At 43.3% G+C, this 16,448-nt stretch overlaps 1 protein-coding gene across 5 annotated transcripts in view; it reads left to right on the forward strand.

Moving 5' to 3' along the window:
- Window positions 1–610: 610 nt before the first annotated feature.
- gse1b (Gse1 coiled-coil protein b) overlaps window positions 611–16,448 on the forward strand; it is a 237,559-nt gene continuing 221,721 nt past the window's right edge. For 2 of the 5 annotated variants that reach the window (XM_058387657.1, XM_058387658.1), the window contains exon 1: window positions 612–3,352. In XM_058387657.1, the coding sequence (XP_058243640.1) occupies window positions 1,070–3,352 (2,283 nt within the window). In that variant the 5' untranslated portion in view covers window positions 612–1,069. Of the gene's footprint in view, window positions 3,353–16,448 lie in introns of all 5 variants that reach the window. The other 3 variants (XM_058387659.1, XM_058387656.1, XM_058387660.1) reach the window with 3 other exon arrangements.

Consider the following 16,448-nt stretch of genomic DNA (forward strand, 5'->3'; position numbering starts at 1 on the left):
AATAATAATAATAATAATAATAATAATAATAATAATATTTGTTAAGTGAATATGTGTGTGCGCACAGAGAGAGAGAGGGAGAGAGAGAGAGAGAGAGAGAGAGAGAGAAAGAGAGAGCAAGGGGAGGATCTCTCACTCTCTCTCTCTCTTTCTCTCACTCTCTCTCTCTCTGATCCCCCCCTCTCTCGCTCACTGGTCGTTGGTCACGTGACCAGAGCCTTTTTTTCCCCTCCAGCATGCAGTCGAAAAATGAAAGTAAATAAAACGTTATGGTGTGAATTGTGTTTGTTGTTTCAAATGAAAATAAATCTATTATTAATAATATGATTTTATATCTGCTATTTTTATTATTTCCACTAAAAGTAAACGTAAAATAGTGTACTTCGAAATAAATACTTCACTTTTTAAAAATTTTTCTTGTTTATTTAACTGTAAGAAAGAAAATAAAGTTTACGGTGAAATTAAAAGTTAAAAACGGAATAAACCTTCTTTTTTTCAAAGACGTCACAGTGATTAATTTCTAAAGTAAATGTGTGTATTCAGTCACACACACACACACACACTGTAGCTGATCAGAGTTCGGGACTGAAGGCGGTCAGAGATTTGAAGGCCACGCTGAGGAAGCACCGTGTTGGGAATATTTGCTAATCGTGTTTGCCCACATGTTTCATTTCCTAATATACGGTGTCCTTTTACACCACAGATGTTTTGAGGCACTGGCCGTGGGAGCTGGAGCGCGCTTGGAGATGGCGCTGTGCGCAGAGTGAGCAGCCCGGAGTTCCGCACAGCGCAGACTCATAGCACGCGCACACCTCAGACACGGACTGGGTTTTCTTCTTGGATTACACGCGGAATTTCACTGCAACATGCACACACCGGACTCGGTGTGACACAGGACGTGTTTGTGTGTGTGTGTGTGTGAGTGAGTGTGTGTGTGTGTGTGTGTGTGCGCGGGGGTTTTGTCGGAGGACGCTCGTGTAAAGGAGTAAACTTTTTTCTGAAGTTTTCTTTGCTGAGGTTTTTTGGATCGCGGTGACTTTGTGATACGGATGTTTTCCCCAAGCGGAGAATGAACGAGGACGGCGATAAGGAGGCGGTTGCGGTGCCGAGGAAGCACCGACTCATGTCCGCGGTGCACGGAGGTGCGTCTCCCGGTCTCGCGTGCAGACCGGGTCGCGTGCCGAACGGCGTCTTGTTGGTGCACTGCTTCATATGCGGCAGCGGAGTGACGCCGGGAAAGGAGCTGCAGATGCAGGTTAAATACCGGCACGGGAGCACGCCTTTCTTTCCGTTCTTGCAAGGCCAGGAGCCGGCACCGGGCGCCGCGGAGGTCGGCGCCGACGGGCACGCGCTGGTGTGCGCGGTGTGCCACTGCTTCCTGCGCGAGCAGTGGAATGCGTTCGAGCGCACCCGCACGCCGCTCGACAAGCGTGTGTACTGGCTCAAGAGACCGCACCAGTGTGACGCGCGCCGCGCGCCCCGGGACTGGAACCCGACGCGGGACGCGGACGCCAGACCGAGCACGAGCGGCCTGAACGGAGACGGCGGCGACGAGTCAGATTTCTCGTCGTTCTCGGACAACGAGCACGCGTCGGATCAAGACTCGGATGCCGCAGACAGGGGAGGAGGAGGAGGAGTAGAGGAGAAAGGAAAGTGCCTCAAAGTTCCCGCTGCCGGTAGAGCGTGCAAGGACGGCGCCGGGATTAAAAGCAGTTCCGATTTGCACAGCGCTGCGCGTTACAGGGTCGGTGTTTACAACACTCAGGACGCAGAGAAGTCTGAGAGCGCACTGCTGTCTGGCTCTGTCATGATGAATCACGTGTCTCAGACGACGCTGGCACTGGCACGGCTCCACGGAAACCTGGCACGGCGAGATTGTGAGAGCCCTTCCTGTGACACACCCACCCAGGATGGTGGAATTGTAATGCGGGACAGAAGAAGCGGCTGGAACTCCAGGCTGCAGCAGCTGCTTTTCGGCCCTGGTGAGGATATTGCACATGCACATTCACATGCACATGCCAAAGCAGCCGGTCTTAACCAGCTGTGTGACTCGGACGCATCTGAGGGTAATGAGATTAACGTAACAAGTGATGAAGAGCGGGAGGATGAGCGAAGAAGACAACAAGTTGGATACCAGGTCAAGGACAGACACGTGTGCTACATCTGCGGCAGCGGACTTCTCCCGGGCATCCGCTTTGAAGTGTGTGTACAGAAGCAGGAGAGAGCTGCCACTGAGCCTTTCTTCCCCTTCCTGTGGCTGCACACACCACCGCCAGACGCTCTGCCGATAAGCCCAGGGGGCCGCACGCTGGTCTGTGCCAGCTGCCATGCTTCACTTATGCAGCAGTGGCAGGGCTTTGAGCTGGCCGACGTACCCGTCCTGCAGCGTCTTTATGTCGTGCCAGTTAACGTAGGTGCCACGACGTCCCCCAATATGGATGGCATCGGGTCTTTACCCAAAATTCGCCCTGTTTCTTCTGTACATCCTCCCAGGGAGGCCTGCTATTTATGCGGGCAGGACTGTGCCCAAGACATCAGGGTGGCGTATTCCCGTGCCGGTGTGGGCAAAGCCCGTGGTGCCATGTACTTCCCATTTATCAACCTGCTTCCGTGCCCACCCAAAGCCCAAAGTATGCGAGATGGCCAGGTGCGCTGCTGCACCACCTGTTACACCATCTTAGAGGACATCTGGGCGGCATACCGTCTCTGTCTTAGCGAGGAACTTATTACTTCCGTCAGCACCTTCCTGGGGAGATACCATCAGACCACTTCTGCAGGTGGAGCCTCGAGCAGCCTTGTCCGAGCTCAGGAGAGCATGTCTGCTTCCCTTCACCACACGTCTGTGTGTTACCTGTGCGGGATGGAGCTCTCTGCAGGCACAGAGTACCAGCTTCACGTTAATCCTCCTGGACGATGCGGAGAGAAAGAGCCCTTCTTCCCTTTCCTGACCGTCCACACGCCGGCCCCTCGCGCCCGCCCCGCAGATGCCACCGGCCTGGTTTCTGCTTGTTCACTGTGTTATCATGACCTGCTGGCACAGTGGGCGCAACACGAGGCTGCTGGAACAGGGCCCTCTAGCAGCCCCTGGTCACGTCAATACAGCTGCGAGTCTTTTGTCTGCTTTTTCTGCAGGCAGGAGAAAAGGAGGGCGCTGGGGTTGAGGGCGGTCAACGTCGCACGATTACCCGTCTTCCTCTATGCTCCGCGGGTTAGCCACACTCTTGTGGTGGATGATGGGAAACAGCTAACCATCGGTTCATGTGTGGAATGTAAGTCCATGGTGTTGGCTGGACAGAACATGCAGCAGGATGGCACGCTGGACCGTGGAAGACCAGTAGGAACTAAGCAGAAGGTAAGAACATGTGGGTTTCTTTCACAGAGCGTTTCATGATGTGCTTTCAAAGCAGTGTCAATGAATGTTGAGGTTTTCTCTGGTTTATTGCTTCGGCATCCTGAAGAAGATATAGGTGAAGAAATCATGTGTTAATCCTGAAGCTGTATTTTCCATCTTCGGAGAGAGGGGCAGCTCAGCCAGGTCGGCGGGGGGGGGAGATAAAGCGTGGAGCCTGTCGCATTAGAGAAATAAATAAACATTTGGAAACGGGCAGCTTTCCTCCAACCGCTGTTAAAATGCAGCTCTCATGGCCAAGGCAAGCTTTGTCTGATTCCTGAGGGGGTTTGTGCGAGGGAGGAAACAGAGAGTTTGTTCATAGAGGAATCCAGGTAAGAAATCCTGATGAAGTAGGGTCACACAGTTTATATAAGACAGACCATGTGTGTGTTTGTCTGTGTGTGTGTGTGTGTGTGTGTGTAGGAGGAGGAGGTTGTGTGTGGCATTTAAGGTGATTTGTGCTGTGAAGGATGAGCCTGTTTTGTTGTTTACTCACTCCCTGATCCAGTAAACTTTCCACTCTGGTGCCCTGGTGCTCGGCAGAGCCGTGGACGGCGCTGTGGATGCTCGGCTCTAGAGAGAGACCGGGGATTAGTGAGCGTAGAGATATGGAAGCGAGGAACATAAAGAGTCAAAGGGTTCACTGGGAAGGAAAAAAGAAGATGATGGATAGAGGGAATGAGTGAGGTAGAAATAATCAGGGATAATCTGTACGTTTCTGTTCTAAGCAACCGTCCAAACAACAATTGTCTAGCTGTTTGGCTGAGCGGCTAATTTCTGCTCTCCATGGAAGGGATTGATGAAGTTATTCCTGATGTTCACACCAGTGCGTGAAAGAAGAGGAGCTGGAGGAAGTTATGTCTTTAACAGAGGTGTTTAGTTTGGAGCACAGAATTAGTTTGGAGGTAGTTTGACTCTATGGAACATGCCACGAGAAGTGAAAATGTAAGCGGGAAGTATAAGTGCGGCCTCTCTGGAGACACCATGGTGCTGTTTTAATTTTTAAAAAAAGAAGGCAAAGAGAAGGAAAGAGCAGTATAATTTGGCTCCCAGCTGTGTGATAGAAAGCACTTTACTCCCACTTACCCTCTCATGTTGCTCCTCGGATCCAAACGCGGCCATCTGAACGCGTGGAATGGAGCCAGGAGCTTTTTTTGAGGGGTGTGATTGTGGGAATGGGGTTTTCCTGGACGGCAAGGTGTTCCTGCTCAGAGCCAAGTCATGATCTCATAGCTAATGTTGGTGGAGAGAGAGAGAGAGAAGGAGGAAGAAGAGGGGTAATAACAGCTCACAGGGTGAGAGAAACAGGTGCTGTGTCCTCTAGTGACATGTGAGCTGTGATGGTCTCGTTGTGGGTCAGGGTCAGGGTCTTCTCTTCTCTTCTCTTCTGTCCTCTTCTCTTCTCTTCTCTTCTCTTCTCTTCTCTTCTCTTCTCTTCTCTTCTCTTCTCTTCTCTTCTCTTCTCTTCTCTTCTCTTCTCTTCTCTTCTCTTCTCGGTTCAAAGGTAACCGAGGCAAAAGTTTATACTCCTTTCTTATTTTCCGTTGCGTTTGGCACTTGGAGATGCTGAAGTGTAAATTGGGTGTCAGTTTGTTGGCTGCGTCCAAATTAGCTGCTGTAATGGGAGATGCGCTGGACTCGGGTGCGAGTCAGGCGCTTTATATATAGAGAGAGTTTCTATATATTAAAGAGAGAGAGAGAGAGAGAGAGAGAGAGAGAGAAACAGAGTGAGAGTACTTTCATCCAAATCAAGATGTAAAAAATTCTTATTTGCGTTAGCGTAGCTTTCCTGTTAGCTGGAGGGAATAAACAATAAACTTCTACTGAGCGTTGTGTGTAAAAATCCCAGATCAGTGGTCAAAGTCACCGAGATCATGTTTATTCCCTATTCTGATGTTTGACTGATGCGTTATCAGTTTGTCTGCATCAAAATTTGTCGACTGTTTATTCTGTTCTAAATAGTTGAGTAACTTTAGCCGTCTTTCACCTCAAGTTACGATGCTGTTATTTACAGAAGCAAGTCCCAAATATGGCGACTGCTACTAGTGTTGGGCGATATGACAAAAATATCATAGCAGTAAATTTTATGATATTTCTGTTTTATATATATATATATATATATCACGATCACAGCATGATGAAGGATTCCTAATGAACCGCTGATTTGAAAAAAAAAGACTTGTTATTTATTAGATTTAAAATAAATGAATATTAAAAAAGAAAGGAAATTTTCACATCTACTTCCTGAATTTGTTATTGTTAATTTTCCTTGAAATTAAAAAAAATTAAAATATATCACGATACTCAAAACATTTTAAAACAGTGTGTAAAATAAATCATGACAATTTATCACTATATCAATATTATACTGAAAAAATTCAACAGCAACAAAAAAAAATCATGTGACTGAAATTGCTAGGATGTTTTTATTCTATTATTCTATAAAATAAGATATTGTGTTGAAAGTTTTTTTTATTATTGTTTTTGTACATTCAGTGTTTATTTATTAATTTAATTTAATTTTAATTTTTTACATTTTTTAAATTTTTTAATTTTTAATTTTTTAATTTTCAATGGAAATAAACCACCTTTATTAGTGTGGAGAATTTTTTTTTTATTATAGTTTTTGAACATTTATTTATTAATTTAATTCTATTTGATTTGATTTGATTTAAAAATTTTAAATCTTTTCATTTTTAAATATTTGTTTTTTTTTCTTTTGCTTCTTCTGATTCCCAGAGAAGAGGAAGCAAATTCATTATGAGTGTGTAATTACACTAAAGTTCACTTGGCAATGGAAATAAACCATCATTATTAGTGTGGAGAAAGTTTTTTTTATTATTATTGTTTTTGAACATTCAGTGTTTATTTATTAATTTAATTTAATTTTTAATTTTTTTATTTAATGTAATTTATGTAATTTTATTTTATTTTATATTTGTTATTTTTATATTATTTATTTTTATATTTTTTAATTTTAGCTCTTTTGCTTCTCCTGATTCCCAGAGAAGAGGAAGCAAATTTATATTGAGTGTGTAATTACACTACAGTTCACTTGGCAAAGGAAATAAACCGTTGTTATTAGTGTGGAGAGCAAAAAATAAAAAATGTAAATTAATAAATAAATAAATAAATCTGTCTACAGGCTAATACTAGTTTCGATACAAGAGCAAAAATACACTAAGTATCACTCATGGTAGCGTGAGTCACGTTTTCAGGGTCATGTAGTGCCGGCTTGCTGGCCTGTATTTTTTTCTTTCTATTTTTATGCTTTTTTCCCCCCAAAAAAGCGTGAGATACTTTACGAGGTTATCAGGTAAGGCTTTCATCTGTGCGCTTTTTCAGTGATATGAAAGCAGCCACATTCCTCTGAGACGACAGACTCTTCAGGAATACACGAATCTTACACGCTCTCATAGTTGCACTGAAGTATCCTCATGAGTGCAATTGTCTGTGTGCGTGTGTGAGAGAGAGAGAGAGAGATTTTTGACCAGATGGATGATAAGAAGGATGGCGTCAGGAATCTGTTTGCATGTGAACATATTTTAGATCTGTGTGTGTGTGTGTGTGTGTGTGTGTGTAACTAGAGTAGTCCTTCTGCACTAGATGAGGTATTTGGAATGGCAACAGCCCGAGCCATGCAGTCACTCAGACAGTATTTGTGTGTGATAATAACATGCAAAGTCGTGTTTCTGGGCAGATGCTGACACACACACACACACACAGACCTTCTCCACTGTGCTGCATTCACATTTTCCCCAATTCCGTGTGTAATCTAATACACACCGGTGCTGTGGATGTGACCTCGCTCTCATTAATGTCGCACAAACAGACCCATTGCAGGAAATACTACATTTCCCATGAGGCCCTGGTGAGGGCCACATAGCCATAGCTAGAACCAAGGGTCAAACCTGGAGCAAGAATCAGACCATAACCGAGTTCTGACTGTTTACTTAGTGTGTGTTAGATGAAACTGTGTGTGTTAGATGAAGCTGTGTGTGTTTTTTGTGTGTGTGCATTTCTGAAGCTGAAGCTGTGTGTTTGTGTCTTTCTGAAGCTGTACTGGACTTGTGTAATATAATAGTTTCTCACACTTACACACTGTACAGGAACGGTCACTCAGATTGTCTTAGACTAAGTCTAGAGTCTAAGAAAACGGTCAGAATCTGAATGGTCATCTAAGACAGCAGCACAAGAAATCCTCAGAATTACCTTTGAATGTTTTCTCCACAGGCTTGTTGGACGTCTCCTGTGGTTGTTTGAAATGTGTCTTCTGCACATGCTCAGAAATGACCGTAACACGAGGCATGTGCATGGAGGAGCAGCAGTGTAAACAGTGGGGTCGGTTCAGCACCATGTGACAGCATCAGTCCGTATCTGAGTAAATAAACTGTCTCAAATCACATACTTCTGTCCTCTCCTAGACCACGTCTGGACCACGCTTTCCCAATTACAGATGTGTTTGAACTTTAAAATCCTCCCAAACCAATGGAGCCTTGAACCATACTGAAATATCATACATATCAAATATCATACTGAAATGAACAGTTGGATGGATGAATGAATGGATGAATAGATGGATGAATAGGTGGGTGGGTGGACGGATGGATGAATGTATGGGTAGATGGATGGATGGATGGATGGATGGATGGATGGGTGGATAGATAGATGCATAGATAAATGAACATATGAATGAACAAATGAATGGATGGATAAATAAATGAATGTATGAATCAATGAATGAATGGATGGATGGATGGATGGATGGAAAAATGAACATCTGAATGAACAAATGGATGGATGGATGGATGGATGGATGGAGGGATGGATAAATGAACATATGAATGAACAAATGGAACATATAAATGAACGGATGGATGGATTGATGGATGGATGGATGAATGAATGAATAGGTGGGAAGTTGAATGTATGGATGGATGGATGGATGGAAGGATGAATGAATGAATGAATAAGTGGGTGGTGGGTGGATGGATGAATGTATGGGTGTAGATGTGTGGATGGATGGATGGATGAACATATGAATGAGCAGATGGATGGATGGATGATTAGCTGAATGAATGAATGAATGAATGAATGGGTAGATGGATGAAAGCACAAACAAACAAATAAACATCCTTGCAGCTCACAGCTTCATATCTAACCTCTTCGTCACATTTGGATGAAAGTAAACAAGGCCCTTTAAACACATCAATCTGTTCATCCCTGATGGATATAAATAAGATCTGACTTATCATTATTATAACATTCTGTAATTTAGCACAGGTTGTATTACTGAGGGTAGGGTTAGGGTTAGGGTTAGCTAACGTCTAGCGTGTCTGTATGTAGACGACTAATCGACGACTAGCACATGAATTAAATAAGAGCTGCCGTATATATCGACTTTTTTATTTGAGTCTGTCCTTTAGCTGTCTCTGAGCATGCTCAGTAAGCCCGTGGTATCTGCTTACTGTAAGAGGATGTTTGCGTTGGCGCGCTCTTGTACTCTGTAGCTGTGGTTTGAAATGTGCTGATTTTCTCTGAATGTGTTGATGTGAAAGAAAAAAGATTTGCTTCATACAGAGACAGGAGGAATGAAGTCCACCGTTTTGTTTCAGGAGATGAATGGACTTCAGGGAGAGCTCTGTGAATCTGCGCCATTGGAATAAGACGTCTTTGGTTTGTGTTTAAACCACAGCGCTGATGATGAAGGCTTGAGTCTGATTGTTTGACGTACATCCTAACAACAAACAGATTTTTATAAAAGTGTATTTAAACAATTAAAAAAGTCATGAAGGAAGACTTCGGTCTGTGATGGTGACCTCTCACTGGTCATAATGTTATGCCTGATCGGTGTGATCAGGCATAACGTTATGACCAGTGAGAGGTGATGTGAATAAGACTGAGTATCTCCTCATCATGTCACCTGTTAGTGGGTGGGATATATTAGGCAGCAACATTTTGTCCTCAAAGTTGATGTTAGAAGCAGGAAAAATGGACAAGCGTAAGGATTTGAGTGAGTTTGATGAAGGGCCAAATTGTGATGGCTAGACCACTGGATCAGAGCATCTCCAAAACTGCAGCTCTTGTGGGGTGTTCCCGGTCTGCAGTGGTCAGTATCTATCAAAAGTGGTCCAAGGAAGGAACAGTGGTGAACTGGTGACAGGGTCATGGGCGGTCAAGGCTCATTGATGCACGTGGGGAGAGAAGGCTGACCCGTGTGATCCGATCCAACAGACGAGCTACTGTTGCTCAGATTGCTGAAGAAGTTAATGCTGGTTCTGATAGAAAGGGGTCAGAATACACAGTGCAGGACGGGTCCATTGGGATCCCTTTGGGTCATGGATTGTCACCTATCTATCTATCTATCTATCTATCTATCTATCTATCTATCTATCTATCTATCTATCTATCTATCCATCCATCCATCCATCCAGCTATCTATCAGGGCTGTTTTGGCAGCAAAATATTAGGTCATAATGTTATGCCTGATCAGTGTAAGTAATTACAGGAGCACGTTGTCACGGACTATTAAATGTAACTGAAAAAAGATAAAAAAAACCACGTCATTCATTAATATTTAAGAAATCGTAATCGTCTGCTGTAATATAACACGAATAATACACTTTTTTTTAACAGGAAAATAAACAACGTTGGTAATCATGTTTATTCCCTACATGAGGACTATCCTGCTGCTGAAGTGTGTTAATGCTAAAATATTTTATTTGTCCAGCTATGGGAGTTAGAAGAAAATATTGTTTTGTCTAGAAAGGAGCAACTCCAGCATGTATGTAGTATGAGGGATGTGTATACACACACACACACACACCGTTATCTGTGTGCAACTAATCCTCATTTGCAGCCCTGTGGTACACTGTACATTCCTCACAAGACCTTTGAACCAGAAGCTTCAGCTCCAGTAGACACACTTAACCCCCTCCACCCACACACACACACACACACACACACACACACACAGACGATTCAGACTACAGATGATTCTTCTCACTCTTGAGAACATCTCATAAACAAAAAAACCCAGTTTTATGATGATGAACTTAGTTGCTTAACATCTACAACACTGGGTCATAGAAGACCTGGAGAAACATCTTCAGAAGAATCTCTCTCTCTCTCTCTCTTTCTCTCTCTCTCTCTCTCTCTCTCCCAGTTTACTCCTTACTCCAGTAAGTAAGCAAGCCTTTTTGTAGCACGAACTAAAACAATGAATTCATTTTATTTCCATAAAACACATCCAGAAGTCATGACTCGTGATGATTATTAATCTATGTGTTTGTTCTCCAGCAACCTTCTTCTGTTTCCATAAAAAATGAGATCTGAATCTACATATAAATCTTCTTCGATTTTCTTTCCAACTTCAACGTCGCCCTGCTTTCCCGTCACTCTCATACATCACTATTTTACAACAATCACATAATGATCCATCATCAGAGACTAACAGCCATCATTTCCACCAGTAATCGATCTGATAGACATCCGGGACGTTTATGATCGTATCTAATCTCATTTGCATACGTTTTTGTTTGCATATGTGATTTTACACTATATTGCCAAAAGTTTTGGGACGTCTGCCTTTACACACACATGAATGTAATATGGAGTTGTCCCGCCCTTTACAGCTATAACAGCTTCAACTCTTCTGGGAAGGCTTTCCACAAGGTTTAGGAGTGTGTTTATGGGAATTTTTGACCATTCCTCTAGAATTTGTGAGGTCAGGCACTGATGTTGGACGAGAAGGTCTGGCTCACAGTCTCTGCTCTAATTCATCCCAAAGGTGTTCTATGGGGTTGAGGTCAGGACTCTGTGCAGGACAGTCAAGTTCCTCCACACCAAACTCACTCATCCATGTCTTTATGGACCTTGCTTTGTGCACTGGTGTGCAGTCATGTTGGAACAGGAAGGGGTCATCCCCAAACTGTTCCCACAAAGAGCATGAAATTGTCCAAAATGTCTTGGTATGAAGCTGAAGCATTAAGAGTTCCTTTCACTGGAACTAAGGGGCCGAGCCCAACCCCTGAAAAACAACACCTGAATCCAATGATTTTGGCAATATAGCGTAAACTCCACAGACCCCGGAGCTTCATGGCCTTCAAAATGTTCATGCTACTTTCAAGTGTATCTTAAGGGTTTCTTGGATGGTTCAGAGTTCTTGCTGTACATACAAATAAAAAAAGTCCCTATTGGAACCTTTGGAGCCCTTTTTGAATGGTTTTTAGAGCCTGGACAAACTGGAGACCTCTGATGTTTAAAGAAAGTCCAGACACAGATCTGTATCTCTATATTTCTCTGAATAAATTATAATCAAATGTAAATTATTTTTTAAATGTTAGAAGCTTCACTTCCTCTATAGTTCTGCCGGTTCCTGTGTAGGTGACGGGTCTTTCCGGAGAAGATAAACAGAGAGAAATTGAGGGAATAAGTGAGGTCAAAGGTCAAACAGGTGGCGACTGTGTGTCCTCTTGATGTTCTGCATGACTCTGTTACTCTGTGATCAGTCTGCAGCAGGGGTCGGAGTTCCTTCTGAGCACAAGTGGTCTCTGTTTTAACGAACCTTTTCAGGAACGTAGGAGATTTCCCAGTACTTTCTTTGGTGCATGAAAGTTCAATAGACTAGATGGATATATTTTGTTGTGGAAAAGTTGCTTTCTGGAACAAATACAAGCTTGGACTCGACTCTACTATATTAATACAAGTTTTGATAAAATGATCACAGCGAATTTTTAGGGGCTGCATAGATCTCATAAGCAATCAAGGAACATTTTATTCACTCATTTATCATTATATCATTCTGGTCAGGGTGCTGGGAACGTCGGATCTCGCTGGTTTTGGGAATGCACCTTGGAAATGACGCCAGTTTCCTTAAAAGGTCTCAGAAGAAAAACACACACAGTTCATGTTTGTTGTTAACACATAATGTGAAGAAAAGTACAGTCAGGACAGGGTTTTACATTTTTTATTTTTTACGCTCATCCAAAGTCATTGTCCTGGCAGATGCATGGTGGTCTTTCAGTCTGGTGTGTGTGTGTGTGTGTCTGAGAGACTGTGTGTAAATTCCTGGCAGGTTTTCGCCTCTCTGTTGTTGTGTTCTATTGCTCTCCGGCTGAATTGTATAAACGAGGTGGTCCCGTGTGAACCCTGCTCTGTGCCACCCCACCATTGTGTCCTGACCTGGGAGCGGCTCAAGGGGGTTTCGTGGCGGATTGGAGCACCTAGACGAGGCTTGCGCTCTTGGCTCGGACCCTGCACTCCCAAATCGGGGCTTTGAGACTTGGCAGTCTTGCATTTAAACCCTCAGTGCTGATTTCTCGAGCTGGCAGTGAGCCGAGAACATCTTTTGCTTTCTTTCTGTCTCCTCTCTAATTCTCTTCTCAGCTTATTGAAGACCATATCCAAAGGATAGCAGAACAGAGATAGAGAGGGAGAGAGAGAGAGAGAGAGAGAGAGGTTTCCTGTAGATGGTATTTAGGCCAGGGTAAGCCCTCACTCACTCTGGACTCTTATTATGCGAGAATTTGAAACCTCAGGCAAGAGGAGCTAATGGAAGAACTGGACAAGTAGCAGATAAAAAAAATGCTGTATATTTTTCTTTGCGCTCTCCGTTGGAAAAGGAAGGTGTCTCTTTTTTCCACCCTTTCCTCTCATGCAGGATACCTCGACTTGACCTTCTTCACCTTAGATCCTCCTCCTTTCCACGGCTCTTATCTGCTTTGAGCACGGCAGAGTCTGATAAGCGAAGAGCTCATGGCCTGAAGCGCTGTATTTCCTCCTGACTCTGAGTCAGATTCCTACTTTCTCCGTATCAGCTGACATCAAGAACACTTTCTAACTCTTTGAAAAAGAACAGGAAGTTCCTGAAGTTCCTGGCTAGACAGGACAGTACAGGAACTTTAATGGCATGTTTTAGTACAGGATGTGTAAGCAATACTTCCTACACAAATTGAAGATTATGATGTTTCTCTTCATTTCTAGCTTTTCTGCTAATCAAATTAGCTTTAAAAGAGTAAACCATGAGGCGTCCATGTTGGTGATCGAGTTTCTTTGTCATGTTCCACTCCACAGTGCCGGTTAATATGAAGCTTATATGAAAGTAGACACTCAGAACTCAGGAAATCGGAATTTGGTACTCAGACCACGAAACTTGGTATTCCAGGACCCGAATTTTAGAAGTGGGGACTCAGAATCTAGAATTTGGAGCTCGGAACACAGGATTTAGAACTTAAAACTAGGGACTTGGACCTCGAAATTTAGAACTCAGAATTTGAAACTCAGTGTTCAATTCCGAACATTTGTAGTGTTTCATAAATATTTCTCCCTAGCCTACTAGGAAACGTTCCCAAAGGAACAAAAACGATTCATTTTTCCGTTGATATCGAACCCATTCCTGGGCTCTGAGATGCTCTGAGTGCTTGTTCTTCTAAATTTCATCTTCAACCAGTAAAATTCTGTGTAAGGTTCTCCAACAGAGGGCAAAACTCACATCTAAAACACACTGAAAGCCAACAGACTCACTTTAGATCAGACTCACAGACACAACATCATTTGTTTCTTTACACTAATTAAAAACATCACATAAATCTATTTCCATTTCTCTGAAATAATGGAAAGTCTCGTGTTCTGGTGAAAAGGGTTAAACACTAGAATGATGTGAAGGCAAAGAACAAAATGCCCGTCGTCACGTCACGTGTTGAAATCAGCCATCTGTGTGAGAGTTCAACGTGAGTGCGACAGCTGAGGAAATTCAGCCTCTCGCAGACGAGCGGTCCTGTTAGACACGGTCAGGTCCGAGGAGGAGGAGGAGTGCGTTATCGGATCATCTGAGAGAAGATAGGGAAGGTTCGTCTGTGGTCTGACGTCTGATGTCCATCCAGGACTATCAATCCCCTGTGTGTCTAATACACAAAGAAAAAGGGGATTAATAATATGAAGAAATACATTTATTGACTCTTGGTCACATGACTGCACTAAATAATGTATATAATAGTGTGTAACAACACAAATCCCTTAGTGGAGCTTCAGCGAATCATGACGGACCATCAACCAGACTTTGAAAAGCACTTTTTATTTTATATATATATATATATATATGTATATATATAAACACACACATATATACACCGATCAGGCATAACATTATGACCACATGCCTAATATTGTGTTGTTCAGCCCTGATCTGTCCTGCACTGTGTATTCTGACCCCCTTTCTATCAGAACCAGCATTAACTTCTTCAGCAATTTGAGCAACAGTAGCTCGTCTGTTGGATCGGATCACACGGTCCAGCCTTCTCTCCCCATGTGCATCAATGAGCCTTGACCGTCCATGACCCTGTCACCGGTTCACCACTGTTCCTTCCTTGGGCCACTTTTGATAGATACTGACCACTGCAGACCGGGAACACCCCACAAGAGCTGCAGTTTTGGAGATGCTCTGATCCAGTCGTCTAGCCATCACAATTTGGCCCTTCATCAAACTTGCTCAAATGTTTGATGTCCATTCAGTGTTTCATTACTGATTACAAAACGTCTGGTAGCATGTCATGGATCGGTGACATCATAAGTAAGCGTCTGGTTCCTCTGCATCCTTCTCATTCTGACGTAAAAGAAATAAGGAAGACACTATTTTTAGAATATTCCAATGAGAATCATCCGTGGATTATGACGAAGTGCGGCCACGCTAAAGGCTGTCGGTTTATAGGAGATGATTTGTTGGTAGCTCAGACGTGGAGTATGTTAGGAGGCCACAGAGCGCTGACTCAGAGGGTAGCAGCGCCAGTCAGCTGAGCAGCTCGCTGGAATTTACCAGCCTTCTGCATTTACTTTGCTAATTACATAGCTGTGTGCAAAGCAAAGAGAGCGAGCCACTGACCCCAGTGACTGCCAGCCAGATCACCCACTGAGCTGAGCTACAATAACACACACCAACAGGACCCTAATACACACACCATAATGATAGATAGATAGATAGATAGATAGATAGATAGATAGATAGATAGATAGATAGATAGATAGATAGATAGATAGATAGACGGACAGACAGGCAGACTGATAGACAGGCAGACTGATAGATAGATAGATAGATAGATAGATAGATAGATAGATAGATAGATAGATAGATAGATAGATAGATAGATAGATAGTCTTATCCTTCTGCCTATTGAAATGGCTTAAGCCAGAAATACAGACATGAATAGAAAGGTGATTGTGTGTGTGTTTGTGTGTGAGTGTGTGCATGTGTGTGTGTGCGTGTGTGTGTGTGTGTGTGTGTGTGTGTGTGTGAGAGAGAGAGAGAGAGAGAGAGAGAGGGAGAGAGAGTGGGAGGAAGTTCTGTTGATATTTGTACTAGTGTTATAGTGTAGGATGTCCTCCAGGTGCTAGAGAGAGAAATAGCAGGTGGATCTCACACACTCTCACGTGCACACACACACACACACACACACAAACACACACACACACCTGGGCCTCGGCACAGCTGCACAGAGAGTGTTATTAATTGAATGTGTAAGGGAGGGAAGTGTAGTCCAGGTGTGTGGAAATATTAATGCTCCTTTTTTCTTTGTAGTTATAAAACATGCATCCACAGTGTGTGTGTGTGTGTGTGTGTGTGTGTTGTAGTAGAAGTAGCAGTATTGGCGTGTAGTCTATCAACTGAATAGATAATGTGTAGAAAAAGGCAGCAGTGACAGAACATACAGAAGTGCTTCATAAACATTAAATAAGCATCTCTTAATAAAAAAATGTATAACATTAACGAGAAATCCGATATAAACAGTGGACTTAAAGACCCAGAATGCAATGCAGAGACCCGGGTCTGTGAAGTGACGGGTGCGCTGGTGTCAGTGGTGTGAAAGTTAAATCTTTGGAAGCTGATGTGTTTGAGCTGAGAAGGAAAGAACGAAGAGAAGAAGGATAGAATACATCATTAAAACGCCGCCGCATCGCTGTCTTTAGTGTGAGCAGAGATATACCAGCAGGCATTGTGGGTAATGTAGGAAGAAATAAAACTGGATTATGAAATGAAAGGTTAACACATGAGTGTGTGTGTGGT

The sequence above is a fragment of the Hemibagrus wyckioides genome, linkage group LG04 (assembly GCF_019097595.1).
Source record: "Hemibagrus wyckioides isolate EC202008001 linkage group LG04, SWU_Hwy_1.0, whole genome shotgun sequence".
In the NCBI taxonomy this organism is placed as follows: Eukaryota; Metazoa; Chordata; class Actinopteri; order Siluriformes; family Bagridae; genus Hemibagrus; species Hemibagrus wyckioides.